Source organism: Silurus meridionalis, chromosome 8 (assembly GCF_014805685.1).
Source record: "Silurus meridionalis isolate SWU-2019-XX chromosome 8, ASM1480568v1, whole genome shotgun sequence".
Lineage (NCBI taxonomy): Eukaryota > Metazoa > Chordata > Actinopteri > Siluriformes > Siluridae > Silurus > Silurus meridionalis.
This window is the reverse complement of record NC_060891.1, coordinates 11237163-11255511: the sequence shown is the minus strand read 5'-3', so window position 1 is coordinate 11255511 and position 18349 is coordinate 11237163. Positions and strand designations below refer to the sequence as shown.

The following is an 18349-nucleotide window of genomic DNA, read 5'->3' as shown; positions in this document are numbered from 1 at the left end:
CTCACGTATTTTTCACCTGTGCTCATGAATAAGAAATCAAAAACAATGAATACATGTATAGTTGTGTTGATTTTGGGCAAATAGCTGGCAAAATGTTGTTTTATTACATCTTTTTTATTTTGCAGTGCTACAAAAAGACATCAGTTGGTCTTACAATAAACCAAATTTAAAAGAAATTGCAACAATACGTTTTACTGATTCTTGCTTAATTGCATTAGCTATGTAAGACATCTTAAATGGAAACACCAGCCAAACCCCTGGGACTCTTAAGACATTTCAAACCCACTGCAATCTTACTTGTATGTATTGTTTATATTGTAAGGAATCTACCATTTTGTTAGCCTATTCATGTGGTGGGGTATCCAGAGCTACATACAAGATGCACTATATGAACAAAAACATTGGGACACCAGAGTTTTTAAGCCATATGTGGTTTTGCCCTAAACTGTTACGAGGCACACTATTGTGTAGGATATAGTGGATGTGGTACCATAATATTTTCCTACACTAGGAGAGCCAAACCTGTTCAATCATAACATTGTTGCCCTTGTCCAAGGCAAGCTCCATGAAGATATAGTTTACATGGTTTGAAGTGGGAAATTTTGAGTTGCCAGCAATAGAGCTCTGACTTCAACCCTACCATAAATATTTCCAGGATAAGTAATTGAAGTTATCCTAAGAATTTAATAATGCTGAACTAAGCCTAGTTTAGGCATAACTTCTTGCCTGTGGCTGTATATATATCCTGACCATTATGTATTTACAGTCAGAGTAATTATTTTCACCAACATTTAAAACTCATGCATTTGCTACTTTCCTGGCAAACTCTCTCCAGAACTCCAGAGAGCAGCGCGATCGGGGGGGAGGCGTACAGAACCATAGCATCCAGCCCTAATGGGGCTGGGTGAGAGAGAGAGAACCAAAGGGGACAGTGCGAAGTCTCCTGATATTCAACCGTCCTGGGATATAAACTGCTTTCAGTGAGAGGAGCTTCCCCTGGGACCACAGGAGGATCTGTTGAGACCGGAGACCGCCCTGGTGGTTGATATACAAGACCACTGCTGTGTTGTCCGTATCAACCAACATAGGTAGCCTCTCAGGTCTAGAAGGAAGTGTTTCAGAACCACTCTCTTTTTGGGCTTTGCAGTGCCTGGACGGGCCAGGCTGAGGCTGCTGCCGAGCAGCGAGGAGGTACTGCTGGGAAGAGTGTACCGCTGGAACGCTGCTGAATGCTTCTTAGACTTAGACACAGATGCCTTTCTGTGGCTACTAGTGCTTACATGGACCAACCAACAGCCCACGTGTGTTTGTTGGCCTTAAGGGTTAAGTCGGGCCGCGCGACACAACTTTTAATATCCTTAATAGCCCCAGAGCTAAGTCCCTTGTCCAACTCCCGCAGCAAGTCAGCCTGGTATGCCTGCAACACACCCATTGTGTGGAGGCAACCCGCAACCTGACCTGCTGCCGCGTAAGCCTTCCTCACTAAGGGAGTAGTGGTCCGCAACGGCTTAGTAGGGAACACCAAGCCTTGAGCAATGATGCTATGCTAGGGGAGAGCTAGCTTGCTAGCATCTCTTTCACACGCGGCATCGCCCCGTAGCCGCACTCCTTAGTCCCAACTACATTCGCGTACAGCGAGGTTCGTTGGGAAAAAGTATGCACCGCATACAGAGTCTCCTAGGACCTAGACACCTTGGTTTGCAGGTCTGGGAAGAAAGGTAGGCCCCGGAGCTGAGGCTGTCACATGGGGCGCAGGAAGCGCGCATCCAGCTTACTTGGTGCACGCTGCTTTTGCTTTTCGACCGGCCAAGCTAGCTCGAGTTTGGACACAGCCCACGTCACAACCTTAAGGAGCTCCTCGTACAGCATAGGCTGTGAGGAGTCCTAGCTAGAATCCAACATCTCATCCTCCTGGGAGGAAGAGATGTGGAGCACCGCACTGCTCGCACCGGAAGAAGAAGCAGCTGCCGGGCGTGCTTCCCCTAGAGATCAGACGCTCGACCCAGCAGGGGAGGCCAGAGAGGACTCATCGGACGCCTGCGAGCCCCACGACCGCTGGCGCCACTTAGCCTCGGCAAGAGCAGGACTGGAGCCGTGAGGGAGAACGCTCTCCTCGAAGAGGTGCGAAGCGTGCGCATAGCCATGTGGCTACAATGCGAAGAATCGACTCCCTCGAGAGCCAATTGAGCATGCTCCACTCCCAAACAAACATAAAATAGCTAAAAAGTGGGACATTCATTTATATACTTGTTATCTTTCACACAAAGTTAAATTTGTGATAATTACATTTGTAATGCAATTTGTAATAATTACATTGTAACGTAAAAATAATAATAATAATATATATATATTTTTTATAGCTTATACATAATGGAAATAAAAAAAGTGTATGTCTTGGTATATCTGCATTGGGTAAACCACAAAACTTAAGCAGGTTTTATCAAAATTTGTACAGATTCTTAGGGGTACCTTTTTAACATCTAGTAAGGTCATTTCAAGTTTATAACAAATGTTTATTTTTATTTTCTAGGTTCTGTTTTTGTGTGTGTGTGTGTGTGTGTGTGTGTGTGTGTGTGTGTGTGCTCTATTTATTTATAACAAATAGAGCTCTGTTCCCAAAAACCCATTTTACTATTAACTATTTATATATTTTGTGTCCATGCATTACCATGCGCGCTCCAGATCCATGAAGTCTCAAAGCTCCATGTCTGCTTTTACTCAGAGTTCATTACACCAGATTTCAGGAGTGAGTTTTACTCCAAACTCTTCACAGCATGGAGAACTCTCATCCTATGAATAACGTGGCGGGACCTCACTGTTTACTCCAGGCAACCTTGATTGAACTTTAAGGCGATCATCTTTGTATTTCAGGTTCTTTCCCCCCCCTAAACATTTTAAGAGATATGCCTTTCCATAAACGCAGTGTAGAGCCTCAGAACTTTTGCAGGTTGAAACCAGGACCAGTGGCATCTGGTGCAGGACATTCTCACTCGGAGTTAGAGAGCTGTAGTGTGTTTGGCAAGCAGTTGGGGACATCTTTGAACAATGTAAGCTGTACAACTCTGAAGAACATCTTGCAGCAGCTCGCGGATGTGTCCCGGCATGCGTGCAGCATCTTCTTGGAGATCCAGAGTGAAGCGGCTTCAGTGATTCACAGGAGCGCAGCGCTGCAGAGGAGACTGGACACTTTACAGCACACAGTGCGCAAACTCGACCATAAGAAGATACGAATCTGTAAGTAATTCGCTTTTGGGATCGTGCGCATTGAGATTGGGGTTTTTTCTGTAGGATTTGTGTATGCAATAGAAAGGAGTATCAAGTAAAATAATAACAATAATAATAAACAATCGAAAATTTCATATCATTTGTAATAGTCTTGTAGTTTTTTTCAATGCTTTCTTTGGTTTGATATTAATGTCTTTTATGTTTAGGTTTTAATGGTGAACAGCTGATGGTTTGTAATGGTATTTGTAGTGGAATGTTTGGATTTCAGTGATAGTTTCTGTTTGTCTTTGTCAAATTACTCTGGAAAAAGGCTTAGAAATGATATTCAAGTTCATTGATGATTTATCCTATAGTCTTGCAAAAATTAAGAAAATAAATAAAGAAGACAAACACAGTTGGCTGTTTATGATGGATGGTTGGGATGATGAATAGATGCATAGGTGATTGGAATAATGGGTAGATGAATAAAACACATGAGTCAAGTTTTTTTTTATTAATACATCCAGACAAAAATACAAAGCATCATAAACATCTCCATACATAGTGAAAAGCTTTATATGCAAAACATCTTTTAAATTATTATTATTTCTTTGTAGACTCACAAGGAGATGTCTCTTACCTATTTTGCATATAAAGAAATAATCACTTTAATGTAGCCTTCATGAGATATAAGGTATAATTAATTGCCTTTTACACTGGTAGAAGAAATAATTCCTGGCACATAAAGATAAATCCTTTATTTCTTTTCTTCATGCTTTCTGGCTTATTATGTCTGTGTTTGTCTTTTACTCATCATGGTTGTCTTCTTCCTTTATGCTACAAAGGAGAACAAAAGATTGAGTCAGGATGGAGGTTATTCGGTCAGGTCACTGAGGCAGTAATGACAATAATGCATTTGGGTGTTTCCTGAAAAATTGGAATTCTTTTCTTTAATCTGGGTGAATAAACACCCTTAGTGGAATGTGTTCATTTATCAGTGCATCTTGATACATATTACTTTTTCATAAGATCTAATAAGGGTTGTAGAGCATAGGAGAAACATGTGGTTCCAGTTACATTGAGTCATATTGAGAGACATTGGTGCCAGAGATGCATCAAAATGTATGGATGAGCATTTTGTTTCTGCCAAATAGTTTTTTTGTGACTTTTTTTGCTCATAAATATAAAAATATATATACATTACATCAATCCTCTTAGTTTGAACAGATTGTGTTAAAAAATATGACTCTTTTTTTCCCTATAGGCCTTGATTAGGTCCAGTGGCGATTTGAAGACAAAATAGCAACACCATATGAATGACTATCTTTGTCACAGTGCAATGACTATTTGCAGCTTGTGTGTCGTATGTTCCTTAGCCACTGCTGCATTTCTTAGTGTTTCTAAAGAAAACAATGGGTGTTTTCACTGCTCTTGCCTGCGGTGCTTAGTCCAGAGTAAGGTGAGTATGGGGCAGGAAACAGACGATAAGTGAACCCACGTGCACCCTTGTGCCTTAGCAAAACCAGACCCAAGGAAAGAGAGCATCTCTGTTCTTTGCATACGATAGGATGATATTAACTAAGTATACGATTTAGGGCTGTTATACTCAAGTCCTGGAACAGATTTTTACTGCTGTGTTTTTTCTGCTAGAAAAATTACTTGGTTTAAATGGCATTGTTTAAAAAATCAACGTTGTGTTGTAGTCAAGAATAGAAGGTGTACATTGAAAGAATGCAGTTAAATATTTCATATTTCACTTTAACATTTACAAAAGCATTTAGAGTAGTCTCATGGTAAAAGGTAAATGGATTTATAACAATTATAGGTTTTCCTTTGTGTCCAAAAATCCAATTAGTTCATTACCATGATGAAAAAGAATCTATAATATAATATTTAATATAATAATAATAATAATAATAATAATAATAATAATAGACATTTAAGGAATGCAGCTATTAACCAGGCATGTTGCTATAAGTTGCACAATATGACTTTTCCTACAGTAATTCTAATCACATGATACACAGTACATGATACAGAACTTACTGCTGAGTCTAAAAGTCAACACAAACACACTCCATGAACTCCAGCTGTTTTTTTTTTCTTTTCCACTCCTGCCGCCTCTCTGCAGTGTGCTGTTTCTAGCTCATTCCTCAACGATCTTCTGCAGGAGGAGAACGCGTCAAAACCAGATGTGCCTCCAGCCCTTCTAAAGGCATTCCCTGACATTTCTTTTAGTAAAGTTACTCACACACACACACACACACACACACACACACACACACACACTTTCCTGTTCACTTGTTCTCACACCTGTACTCTTTCTACAGATTGATTGGTGTGTGAATTTTTTTCGTCATTATTCCATAATTTTCTATTGATCCTCACTTACTTATTGTATTTACACATCTTCTTTTCGGCTGCAGGTATAATCATTTATGTATTGTCGTTTCAACTTCCACCGAGAGAAACATGCTTGAAAAGTTTACTAAATCCTAGAAATGCTATTACCTGTTTAGGGTTCCTCTGAGGTTCACTGAGAAGAAAATATCAACACACACACACACACACACACACACACACACACACACACACACACACACACACACACACACATGTTGAATTACAGTCTGGTCTCCTGATGGTGAAAGATGGTATGAAATCAACATCATCATGAAACATTCTGCATTCCTGCAGGAAAACAGTGGACTAAAAGAAGCAGTCGATAAGATCTGCACTCATTTAATTTCTTTCACATAAAAGTGTGGTTTTCACATAAAAGTTTCTATACCACAAATGATTTAACAAGATTAGACATTCCCCAAATTGATTGTATAATATAATTACACTGAAATGCAGTTAGGATCTGACCAGAAGTATTTATATATAGTATATATTATGTTCTATAAAAAGTGCAGGTATGAGGTAGTGAGTAGATAGAGACCAGCTCAGTTCAAAAGACATAGTGTGCAAATATATTGGTGCATTGTACTGAAGTAAAAATGTCCAGTGACCATTGGGTGAGCGAGTTGAAGAGACACTAGCTAGCTATTACAGGTGCTGACGATGTCTGAGAGCTGCGTCGTGCCACAGACCTGGCTCTGAGGGCCACTAAAGAGGCCGGCAGGGCCATTGGCCTGTCATTGTCAGCCCTGGTGGCCACTGAGAGGCACCTTTGGCTTACCCTTCGTGCGGGGTGAGAGTGCAAGGATGAATGGAAGGACCAGATATTGGTAAGCTTCAGCCCCCGAAAGCAAACCTCAGGAACTTCCTGTGTGAAGAAAGGATAGATACATAGAACATTCCAGTAGGTACTATGGGGGCATCCAGCAGAAAGGCTCTATACCTGTCAGGAAGACAGGAATAAGAAGGTATATCCTGAGACTCCGCATTCGGAACTATATTGACGTTTGGTTGATATTAGCTTAATCTGAGCACTTGGCAGTCCGGCATCGAGATGTCATTCTCATCCACATTAAGGAACTGGGGGTTAAGACTGAACACCAAGAAAAGTGTAATTTCTTCAACACGGAAAACCACCTATCTAGGCGTAGTGTGGGATTTGACCGTTATTTGTCTCCTGCTTGGGTCGAGTCTATCCTTGCGGCCGTCTAGAGAGTGAGAGAAGGCCAGTCACTCACTGTAAAGCAGACTGCTGGGTCAGATGGCAGTACCACCAATGTGGTACTGCTTTGCCTTCTACACATGAGACCCCTTCATTGGTGGCTCTGAGACTGATAGTTCTTCCAAAAGGGCACAATCGCACTGTCCCCTCTGGTTTCCCCTTACTCACCCAGCCCCGCTCAAGTGGGACGCCATTGTACAGGATGGGCTGAGGCTGAGCCTGTATGCCTTTCCCTCTGTTGCGCTGCTCCCGGGAGTTTTGGAGAGAGTTCAACAGGTGGCTCCATGGTGGCCGGGCAGGCCATGGTTTGCGTACCTGTTAGCTCTTCTTAAGCACTTTGTTTCACCCCACGCCCAGAGCTTTGGAGGCTGTGGCCCCTCAGGGAGCACAGCTCTTAGCCTCTGGTCTTTCAGCCAAGGTAGTGAAAACCATTCTCCATTCCAGAGCGCCCTCCACAAGGATTTTGTATTTGGATATGGATTCCATAATGTTGCAAAGTGGCGCCTGTTTACGATGTGGTGCAAGCGCCACCAATTGGATCCAGTTAACTGCCCGGTTGGTTTAGTGCTGGAATTCCTTCAGGAACAGTTCAGCACAGAGTTGTCTCCTTCCACCCTGAAAGGTTACGTGTTCGCTATTGTGGCTTATCGTGCTCCGCTTGCTGATCAGTCAGACTTCTGGCCATCTCCTCCCTAAACAGGGTCAGTTACCTTCAGGCATACTTCGTGGTCCTGTCTCTCCTGGAATTTACCCCAGGCATATCCAGTGCCTTTCTCTATGTTCCCATAAACAATTGACTCCCTGCAAACAAGCAAACCCTTAGCAGGTGGATTGTAAATGCTATCTCATCCTCTTATGAGTCCTCTGGTCTCCCCGTACCTTTCAGAAACAGAGCTCACTCCCCCCTGAGTGTGGCGGCCTTTAAGGCCTTATCCTCTGGAGCATCTCTCCAAGACATCTGCAACTATGCGGTCTGGTCCACTCTGCTGACCTTTGTCAGGTTCTCTGCCGGTGATGTCGCGTTGTTCTGTTGGACAGATTACACATGTAATTCAGAGCGTGTACACACGGAAGTGTTCCCAAAGCATTGTTTTTTAGGGTTACATATGTAACTTAGAGATGATCATGTAGTATAATGTATATAAAGTATATATGTAATGTGCAAATAGGTGAGGTACTGAGGTACATGGCAAGAAACATGGTGCAAATGACAAGTAAAATATTGGAGTGCAAACAGCACAGTACCTTGTGATATGCATGGATGCTTCTTAAATATTGTTTTTGAAATTGTTGCTTGTATGCCACAAAGTGCAATTAAGAGCCAGTGTCTCTTCTTTACTTTAGCACCTACAGTATACAACTGCATTGATGTGAATGGAACATGGTCATATGACAGCATGAGGTGAAAACACAAGCCGCTAGAACCTCACTGTTTCTGTGGTCATATTATTGTAAATGTGAGATCTTATCACTAATCAATTACTTTATTGCCAATGTTGCCTGATAAACAACTCCCAATCCAAACAGGACTTCAACTAAGATTTCCTTTTTCCCTTTAGACAGCATGTTGGTCTTCATGCAGTTAATTATTTAATGAATCAGGTACACCTGAGTAGCAAGAAACACCTGTCAGACATGTTTCAATATTTTCAATCACTTAAAAAAGGGTGGGTTCAAACAAAAAGTATACTGATCAAAATTGTATAACATATCCAGATGTAAATAAAAGTTTTCTCAGATTTATATATATAAAACCATCTGTGTGGAAAAATAGCCAATTTTCTATTTGGTGTCCTGCTGATTTACGTAATTTTAAATACCATAATTACCTTTAAACATTTTGTCTTCATGCTATATGTTGAGTATGGTTTCACTAATAATGAACATAGATTTGCATAAAGCATCCATATTTGTCCATGGCCATGTTGATTAGGGCTGTCAATCGAATAATCGTGATTAATCGCACATTTTTATCTGTTTTAATGTACTTTACATTTATATATATATATATATATATATATATATATATATATATATATATATATATATATATATATATAGTGGAACCTCGGAGCTCGCAAGGGTTAGGGACCAAGACCGGTCATGAGTTCAATTTTCGCGATCTTTGATACGCCTTCCAACCCAGTAAAAACCCAAAGAACACTATACGAAATCGATTTAAATGAGTAAATAAAACCATTTCACTCCATAACACTTAATTATTAGACTATTTTAACAATACTTTATGTAAATTAACAGCAATTACAATGCTTATTTAAAAAAAATAAAGTACAGGTACAGTAAAGTATGCAGTAGAGAAGTACAGAAAATACAGTACAATACAGTACAGAAAATACAGTAATGGGTACTCACTTTATATAGTATGCTGAAGTGTGTTTTAATGAGATAAACCTTGATTAGAAATGTTACAACTAGCGTTTTGAGCAGCTTGCGGTTGCTCACGAGCCGATCTGAATGAGAGTCGCCGGTCGGAATGAAAGTCGCGAGCATGCGAGGTCGTGAGCGCTGAGGTTCCACTGTATATATATATATTTTATATATACAAAATTTATTAGTGAATACAAGCCTGCATGTAGTCACTCATCTGGGATAGATTTTCATCCTAGGCTTTTTCTTTGGTGACATCATGTTTAGACAGTTGCAGCCTCTGACTTTCCCACAAGTACAGGGGATATCAAATTGGCAGAAAGTTTGTGTTGATTGAGTTGGATGGTTTGTATGTAGTGTTTTGTTTTTGTTCACTTCATTCAAAGTATTTATTTTTTTGTAGTTGCTCATACTCCAGTTTTACTGCTTTACAATTTTACTTAGGTTCTTAGCATGTGGTACGGGCAAGTGAAGGTTTGATGCAAATATTCTTTACTCTACCCAGAATATGAACTTGAACTTGAAATTCAGCTGTTTTGTTGTAAACAGTTGATGGTTTTGGCTTGTGGTTAGTGTGACTTCTCAGCTATGACCAGTATGTCTTTTGAAGAGTAAATAAAAGAAATCTGGTGGCTCCATCTTCAGCATTCTTCTACCAATATAATTCATGTCCCTTCTCTGCACATGTCCAAACCATCTCAATCTCGCCTCCTCACCTTGTCACCAAAACATCCTACATGTGCTGTCCCTCTAATAAACTCATTTCTAATCTTGTCCATCCTCGTCACTCCCAACGAAAACCTTAACATCTTCAGCTCTGCTACCTCCAGCTCTGCCTCCTGTCTTTTACTCAATGCCACTGTCTCTAATCCATACAACATCGCAGGTCTCACCACAGTCCTATAAACTTTCCCTTTCATTCTTGCAGATACCCTACTATCACAAATCACTCCTGTCACTCTTCTCCACCACTCCACCCTGCCTGCACTCTTTTCTTTACTTCTCTAACACACTCTCCATTACTTTGCACTGTTGACCCCAGGTACCTGAACTCCTCCACCTTCTCCACCTCTTCTCCCTGCAACCGCATCACTCCACTGCCCTCCCTCTCATTCACACACATGTACTCTGTCTTACTCCTACTGACTTTCATTCCCCTTCTCTCCAGCGCATATCTCCACCTCTCCAGGCTCTTCTCAACCTGCTCTACTCTCACCACAAATCACAATATCATCTGCAAACATCATAGTCCAGGAGACTCCTGTCTGACCTCGTCCGTCAACCTGTCCATCACCACTGCAAACAGGAAAGGGCTCAGGGCCGATCCTTGATGCAGTCCAACCTTCACCCTGAACCAGTCTGTCGTACCTACTGCACACTTCACTGCCGTCACACTGTCCTCATACATGTCCTGCACCACCCTCACATACTTCTCTGACACACCTGACTTCCTCATACAATACCACAACTCCTCTCTTGGCACTCTGTCGTCGCTTTCTCTAAATCCACAAATACACAATGCAATTCCTTCTGTCCTTCTCTATACTTCTCCATCAACATCCTCAAAGCAAATAAGGCATCTGTGGTGCTCTTCCTCGGCATGAAACCATACTGTTGCTCACAGATGGTCACCTCTTCTCTCAGCCTGGCTTCCACTACTCTTTCCCATAACTTCATGGTGTGACTGATCAACTTAATTCCCCTGTAGTTACTGCAGGTCTGCACATCTCCCTTATGCTTAAAGATCGGTACCAGCACACTCCTTCTCCATTCCTCAGGCATCCTCTCCCCTTCCAGAATCCTGTTAAACAATCTGGTTAAAAACTCCACTGCCATCTCTCCTAAACATCTCACGCTTCTACCGGTATGTCATCTGGTCCAACCGACTTTCCATTCTTCATCCTCTTAATCGCTGCTCTCACTTCCTCCTTACTAATCCTATCTACATCCTGCTTCACCAACTCCACATCCTCCAACCTTCTCTCTCTGTGATTTTCCTCATTCATCAGCTGCTCAAAATACTCCCTCCACCTTCTCAACACACTCTCCTCACTAGTCAACACATTTCCTCTCCATCCTTTATTGCTCTAACTTGCAGTACATCCTTCCCAGCTCGGTCCCTCTGCCTGGCCAATCGGTATAAATCCTTTTCTCCTTCCTTAGTGTCCAACCTCTTATACAGCTCCTCATATGCCTTTTCCTTGGCTTTCGCCACATCCCTTTTACCTGCTGCCGCATCTCCTTGTACTCCTGCCTACTTTTCTCATCACTCTGTCGATCCCACTTCTGTTTTGCCAACCTCTTTCCCTAATGCTCTCCTGCACTTCCTCATTCCACCACCACGTCTCCTTGTCTTGCTTTCTATTTCCAGATGTCACACCAAGTACTTTTCTAGCTGCCTCCCTCATCACTCCTGCAGTAGTTGCCCAATCATCCGGCACCTCTTCACCACCACCAAGCCCCTGTCTGACCTCTTCCCTGAACCTCACACTACACTCTTCCTCCTTCAGTTTCCACCATCTTATTCTTCTTTCAATCCTTACTTTCCTCCTCTTCTTCTTCGCCTCCAAAACCATCCTACAGACCACCATCCGATGCTGTCTAGCTACACTGTCCCCGCCAACACCTTACAGTCTCCAATCTCCTTCAGGTTGCATCTCCTGCATAGCACATAGTCCACCTGTGTGCACCTTCCTCCACTCTTATCGTCACCCTATGATCCTCCTTCTTCTTAAAATACGTGTTCACCACTGCCATTTCCATCCTTTTAGCAAAATCTACCACCATCTGCCCTTCCACATTCCTCTCCTTAAAACCATACCTACCCATCACCTCCTCATCACCTCTGTTCCCTTCACCTACATGCCCATTAAAGTCTGCCCCAATCACCAATCGTTCTTTCCTAGGTACACCATCTACCACTTCATCTAATTCACTCCAGAATCTTTCCTTTTCCTCCATCTCACAGCCAACTTGTGGAGCATAGGCACTGATGACATTTATCATCATCCTTCAACTTCCACCTTCACGATCATCACCCTATCAGAAACTCTCTTCACCTCCACTACACTCTTACTGTACTCTTCCTTCAGAATCACCCCTACACCATTTCTCTTCCCATCCACACCATGATAAAACAGTTTAAACCCACCTCCAATGTTCCTGGCCTTACTCCCTTTCCACTTGGTCTCCTGAACACACAGCATATCTACCTTTCTCCTCTCCATCATATCAGCTATCTCTCTCCCTTTACCCGTCATAGTACCAACATTTAAAGTACCAACCCGAACCTTTACTCTCCTACACTGCTCCTTTTCCTGCCGTCTCTGTAGACGTCTTCCTCCTCTCCTTCTCCTCCTTCGGCCAACAGTAGCCCAATTTCCACCGGTACCCTGTCGGCTAACGATACCTGTGGCGGTCGTTGTTAACCCGGGCCTCGACCGATCCGGTATGAAATTCTCCTTTGTGATCCGCATATTTGATTTGGCACATGTTTTACGCTGGATGCCCTTCCTAACGCAACCCTCCCCATTTACCCGGGCTTGGGACCGGCACTAAGAGTGCACTGGCTTGTGCCCCCCTAATGGCTGGGTTAGAAAATACAGTACAATACTGTACAGAAAATACAGTAATGGGTACTCACTTTATATAGTATGCTGAAGTGTGTTTTAATGAGATAAACCTTGATTAGAAATGTTACAACTAGCGTTTTGAGCAGCTTGCGGTTGCTCACGAGCCGATCTGAATGAGAGTCGCTGGTCGGAATGAAAGTCGCGAGCATGCGAGGTCGTGAGCGCTGAGGTTCCACTGTATATATATATATTTTATATATACAAAATTTATTAGTGAATACAAGCCTGCATGTAGTCACTCATCTGGGATAGATTTTCATCCTAGGCTTTTCTTTGGTGACATCATGTTTAGACAGTTGCAGCCTCTGACTTTCCCACAAGTACAGGGGATATCAAATTGGCAGAAAGTTTGTGTTGATTGAGTTGGATGGTTTGTATGTAGTGTTTTGTTTTTGTTCACTTCATTCAAAGTATTTATTTTTTTGTAGTTGCTCATACTCCAGTTTTACTGCTTTACAATTTTACTTAGGTTCTTAGCATGTGGTACGGGCAAGTGAAGGTTTGATGCAAATATTCTTTACTCTACCCAGAATATGAACTTGAACTTGAAATTCAGCTGTTTTGTTGTAAACAGTTGATGGTTTTGGCTTGTGGTTAGTGTGACTTCTCAGCTATGACCAGTATGTCTTTTGAAGAGTAAATAAAAAGAAAATCTGGATATTTTCAAGTTTTTGCCTTGCTCCACTAAATTAGCCTAACATTACTTTAGTTTTAACTGGACCAGTGAGATTTGCAGTACAACTAGTCAGTGTGTTCTGATGAGCTGCAGATATAGTTCAGTTGTTGTTGTGTGCAAATATTATAGGTAGAAATTGTGAAGAAACTGTGGGCCTACACCTACAACTACAAGCATAAATTAATTGTTATTAGGGAATGCTAAACTGAATCCAAGGAATGCTACATTGCAAAAGCCTAAATGCTCAATTATTTGACACTGGCTGTTAACCAGTAAGACTCAAGGCCAAGATAAAGACAAACTATATGAACAAAAGTTTGTGGAAAACTAAGATGGATTATATTAAAGTACTACAGGTGTGCCTGTAGTTTTCTAGTTAATAATGCCTCCTCACTTACATTCTCACTCCATAGTGTTTTTGTCATAAACTTTTTTTAGCCTTTCTTTAGCAACATTTTTGCAGAACTCCTACTGATTATTTCACCTGTACGTGAAATATATATATATATATGTAAATATACATGATTTCACATTTGTATTTGATGTTCCAGACTATCTCCTGAATTTAATTTATCTAAACAGTCATAGCTGGATATCCGGACACATAATTATTATATCGTGTTCTTCTTAACAAAAATCGTTTTCCAGTGGATAATCATGTGATGTAGTTCATGATGAGGTTTCATGACGAGGATCATGTAAGTGCATCTGAACTGAAACTATTGTAACTATTTAATTATATACTTTTTTGCTATGAGGGAATTGGCTTAACTGTGAATTACATGTCCACAGAGGCCAGGTATGAATGTTTTTGTTGGGGTTTATACTCTTTAACTCTGTCAACAGTGTGTGATGATTTGCAGTAAGAATCCTTTTTTCCTAATACTGTATGATGGAGACCTGTTGTAATTGGCACAGGTCCAACTAAATGTGAAATAAAGTTCTGGGTGTAGTCTGCTATAAACACTCACTGTACATCCAGAGAAGTCATGTCAAGACCCTTTAAAAATATTTCTATGGTGGAGTTCTGTTATTAAAAAGGGCTTTGCTATAAAGTTTTAAGTGAAGTTATGAAGTTCTGCATTATGGATGATACTATAAGTCTGTGCAATGAATTTATGATTTTTTTTTTCTAGTTCACCAAATCGATAGATTTATAAATATATATATATATATATATATATATATATATATATATATATATATATATATATATATATATATATAATTTTTTCTTCTTTTTTTTTCTTTCACTAAAATAAAGCAAGAAAATATAACTATAAATAGCAGTTCAGCCTACACCTAAGCTATTAAACATTTGAAACATCTATCTTTTATCTTACAGTCTTTTGTCCTTGTTTGTTTTTTGTTCTTGTCTGTTTGTCTTTTTTCTCTTGTGAATATTACTTTAAAAATTCCTTTCTAAGAATATAACTAGATAAGATTTATAAGTGTATTTTTCCCTTTAAGTTAACGAGCAATCATCTCCTTTGTCTTTAAGCGTCATAAACCCTTTGTCTAGATTCCCCTTTAGCTTGCCCTTCACTGCATGCTAATTAAAAGATCTCAGGGGATGTGGATGGAAGAAGTGGGTCAGTATGGAAAAGATATTTGGGTTGAAAGTGAAATATGGTTTCAGGGAGCTGGAAAGAAAGCTAAACACATTCCAGACTCTGAGTGTGTGCCAGTGCATTCGCACCTGGAATCTTGGAATGCAACGAACAGCTTAGTACCTCTGTACAGTCTGGCTTTACTTGAATTATTGTTTTTAGTTAACACATCAGTCTATCCAGATAAGCATATGTGCATGTACTGTACACATAAAAACTTTGTAGCATTAGTTTACCATAACTAACACGTTTGTTTTTTGACATTTAATATAAAGGTACTGTTTCAATATTTTATTAACAGCTTATCCAGTCATGTCATTATGCATTTGCTTGAGAAAGAAACACATGAGCTGTCTGGAAAAAGTGAATGCTGGATAAAATTGAAATATCAGGTTCACTAATATTATTTAGCATAACATCTAGAGATGCAACCAAATAACCATCTGACAAAAATAATTTTATGAGAAGTTGTTAAACACCTAACATATGGAGTGGGGTATAGGGGTAGGCAATCTAGCCCTATGGATAGCCCACCCCCTAACTGTCACTGATATTTGTCAAATTTGTTCGCTTTGCTTTAAAACACTGATAAATGGTTACAGTTAGAAATTATTGTGTTTTGTGTTCTTCCAAATTCCAGAGAAGATACTGGAGTCACGTGTCTATGCTTTGTGCCTTTGGGAAGTGTTTTTGTCAACAGTTTAGTGAAATTAGATCAGGACAACATGCTGCAACATGTTATGTTATTTTTGAAAGCCTTTTTAGAAGCTGGATAAATCTTTAATTCCTTTCAAATGTATAGCTGTGCATCTTCTGCAATGAGGTTTGAGAGAGTGAAAAGGGGAAAAGGGTAATTTAGGCCTTAGTCATATCAAAGATTACCACTAGAGCTTAAATCTTTGGTCAGGGGTTTAACCAAACAGGGAAATATATGGAACAGTGTTAGGCTAAATTTGCACAAGTTGAAGCAGAATGCTGTTATTTGAGACTGATTCTTGACCTTGCTTTGCTAAAGCAAAACCACTAAAATGTCAGCCTGTTGACAACATGATTAAAGCCTCAGTAGTGAAAAATGCAGAGTTGACAGCACAGGTGATGAGGGCAGTGTTTAGGTGAAAGGTCAAATGCGGTCATTGTTTATGATTCAGCAGCTTCACAACTCAGATTTCCAAACTTATTGGTAATTTATTGCCACATGACCAGAGCAAATGAGGAGTAAAATGGCATTCAGCCATTTTATTTTTAAGAAAATAAATAATGTTTGTATTGGTGAGTGTGTATTTCAAAAGTCATGAGATAATACAGATCCAACATTGTTTGGGCTGTGAGAAAGTGAGAGGAAATAAGTTTTTTTGTCTTCTCATTCGGGTGGGTCTGATTGAACAAATAACTAAATTATGGCTTGTCTTTTTTTCTGAGTATTGTATTTCCAGTGGTGCATAGTTCCTTTTTAGGAACTCGAGCTGCATCCAACTGCTTTGGGAACGTGCCCGAGTGTTTACGCTCTGAAATAATGTGTGTAATCAGTCAAATTGGGCGCTGTTTCTTTTGGGAGTTCTGGAGAGAGTTCGCCAGGACGGATTTCGTCTCCTCCTGGTGGCTCCAAGGTGGCTGTGGCCCCTTCTGGCCTCTCCAACAAGGTGATAGAGACCATTCTCCACACCAGAATTCCTTCCACGAGTCGGTTGTATGCCACCAGATGGCGTCTGTTTTGCTCGTGGTGCGATCATCCAGTCCACTGCCCGGTTGGCTCAGTGCTGGATTTCCTCCAAGGACAGTTAGCAAAAAGGTTGGCTTTGTCCACCCTGAAATTTTACGCATCCACCATTTCATCATATAATGTGCCCTTAGCGGGGCAGTCTCTGGGCAGAAACCCTTTTGTAATGTGTTTTCTTTGGGCACCCGGAGGCTGAGGCCCCCAGTGCGACCTAGAGTGCCTGGATTGGGCCTGGCCTTCGTTTTCGGGGCTCTCTCTGAGCCCCCCCTCGAGCTTCTGGCCGAGGCATCTTGGAGGCATCTCTCTAACAAGACTTCGTTTTTGTTGGCCATTTGCTCTCTTAAGAGCGTAGGAGATCTACAGGCCCCTACTGTGGCCCCCTCCTTCCTGGAGTTTACTCCAGGTATGGCCAGTGCCTTTTTATACCCCAGGAAGGTTAACATCCCCAAGGTGCCCTCGGTCGTCCCATGACCTGTAAGGTTACAGGCATTCTATCCTTCTCTTTCTCAGGCCCCAGACCTGGAGAAATTAAACCGGCTATGCCAGGTACGCGCACTGGACACCTAAGTCCATAGGACGGGTCCCTGGAGAAAGTCTGACCAACTGCTTGTCGGCTACGGCTCTCTGAGGAGAGGCCTCCCTGCCAATAAGCAGACCATTAGCAGATTGATAATTGATGGCATTGCATTATAATATGAGTTCTCTGGTCTTCACTCGGGGTCAGAACTCACTCCCCCGGTCCACCCCGCTGACCCTCGTCCGGTTCTACAACCTGGACCGCAGTGCCACTCCTGGCCCCTCTGTCCTTCGACCTAGCTGTGCTTATACACACTAGTCAGGGACTGGTCAGTCTGGCGTGATTGGACACACGTTCACAAAGCATTTTGATGCAGCTCGAGTTCCTGAAAGGGAACGTCTCTAGGTTAAGTATGCAACCCTAGTTCCCTGAGGGAACCCTGCAGTGCTTCCTGGAGCTCGCCTCACTCCATGTGCGTTTTATACATCCTGGTCGTAATGTCACCCTGCTGGTGACAGCCAGCGTCAAATTTTGACTGATTGCACACATTATTTCAGAGCGTGTACATTTGGGCACGTTCCCGAAGCGTTTCGATGCAGCGTCTCATTCCTTCAGGGAACTAGGATTACATACATAACATAACTGTCTGTTCAGTTTACTATAAACAACATGTCAACATGAATTTTTTATATTTTATTTTAGATCCAAAAAGTGTAGAACTCCCTGAACAAAAAAAAATAATAACGAAAACTAAAATGCATTGTAGTATTATACTGTGGTTCCCTTTGGCAATTAATCTTCGTTGTTGAATAGGAACAAATTAGAAACTGTATTTAATTGGAACAGACACTTTCTCCTATGAGGTTTCTATGAAAGACATGAAAACCCAAACATGCCATCTAAAATCATTGCTGCTAAATCATTGCATTGCTCTGCAGGAAATCTAGGACAAATCTAGGACTTTCCCGTCTTATCCATGA

At 41.2% G+C, this 18349-nt stretch overlaps 1 protein-coding gene across 2 annotated transcripts in view; it reads left to right on the top strand.

Moving 5' to 3' along the window:
• The first annotated feature begins 2784 nt into the window (after nucleotides 1-2784).
• nhsl1a (NHS-like 1a) overlaps nucleotides 2785-18349 on the top strand; it is a 53930-nt gene continuing 38365 nt past the window's right edge. For both annotated transcript variants that reach the window (XM_046856201.1, XM_046856199.1), the window contains exon 1: nucleotides 2785-3234. In XM_046856201.1, the coding sequence (XP_046712157.1) occupies nucleotides 2904-3234 (331 nt within the window). In that variant the 5' untranslated portion in view covers nucleotides 2785-2903. The remainder of the gene's footprint in view (nucleotides 3235-18349) is intronic.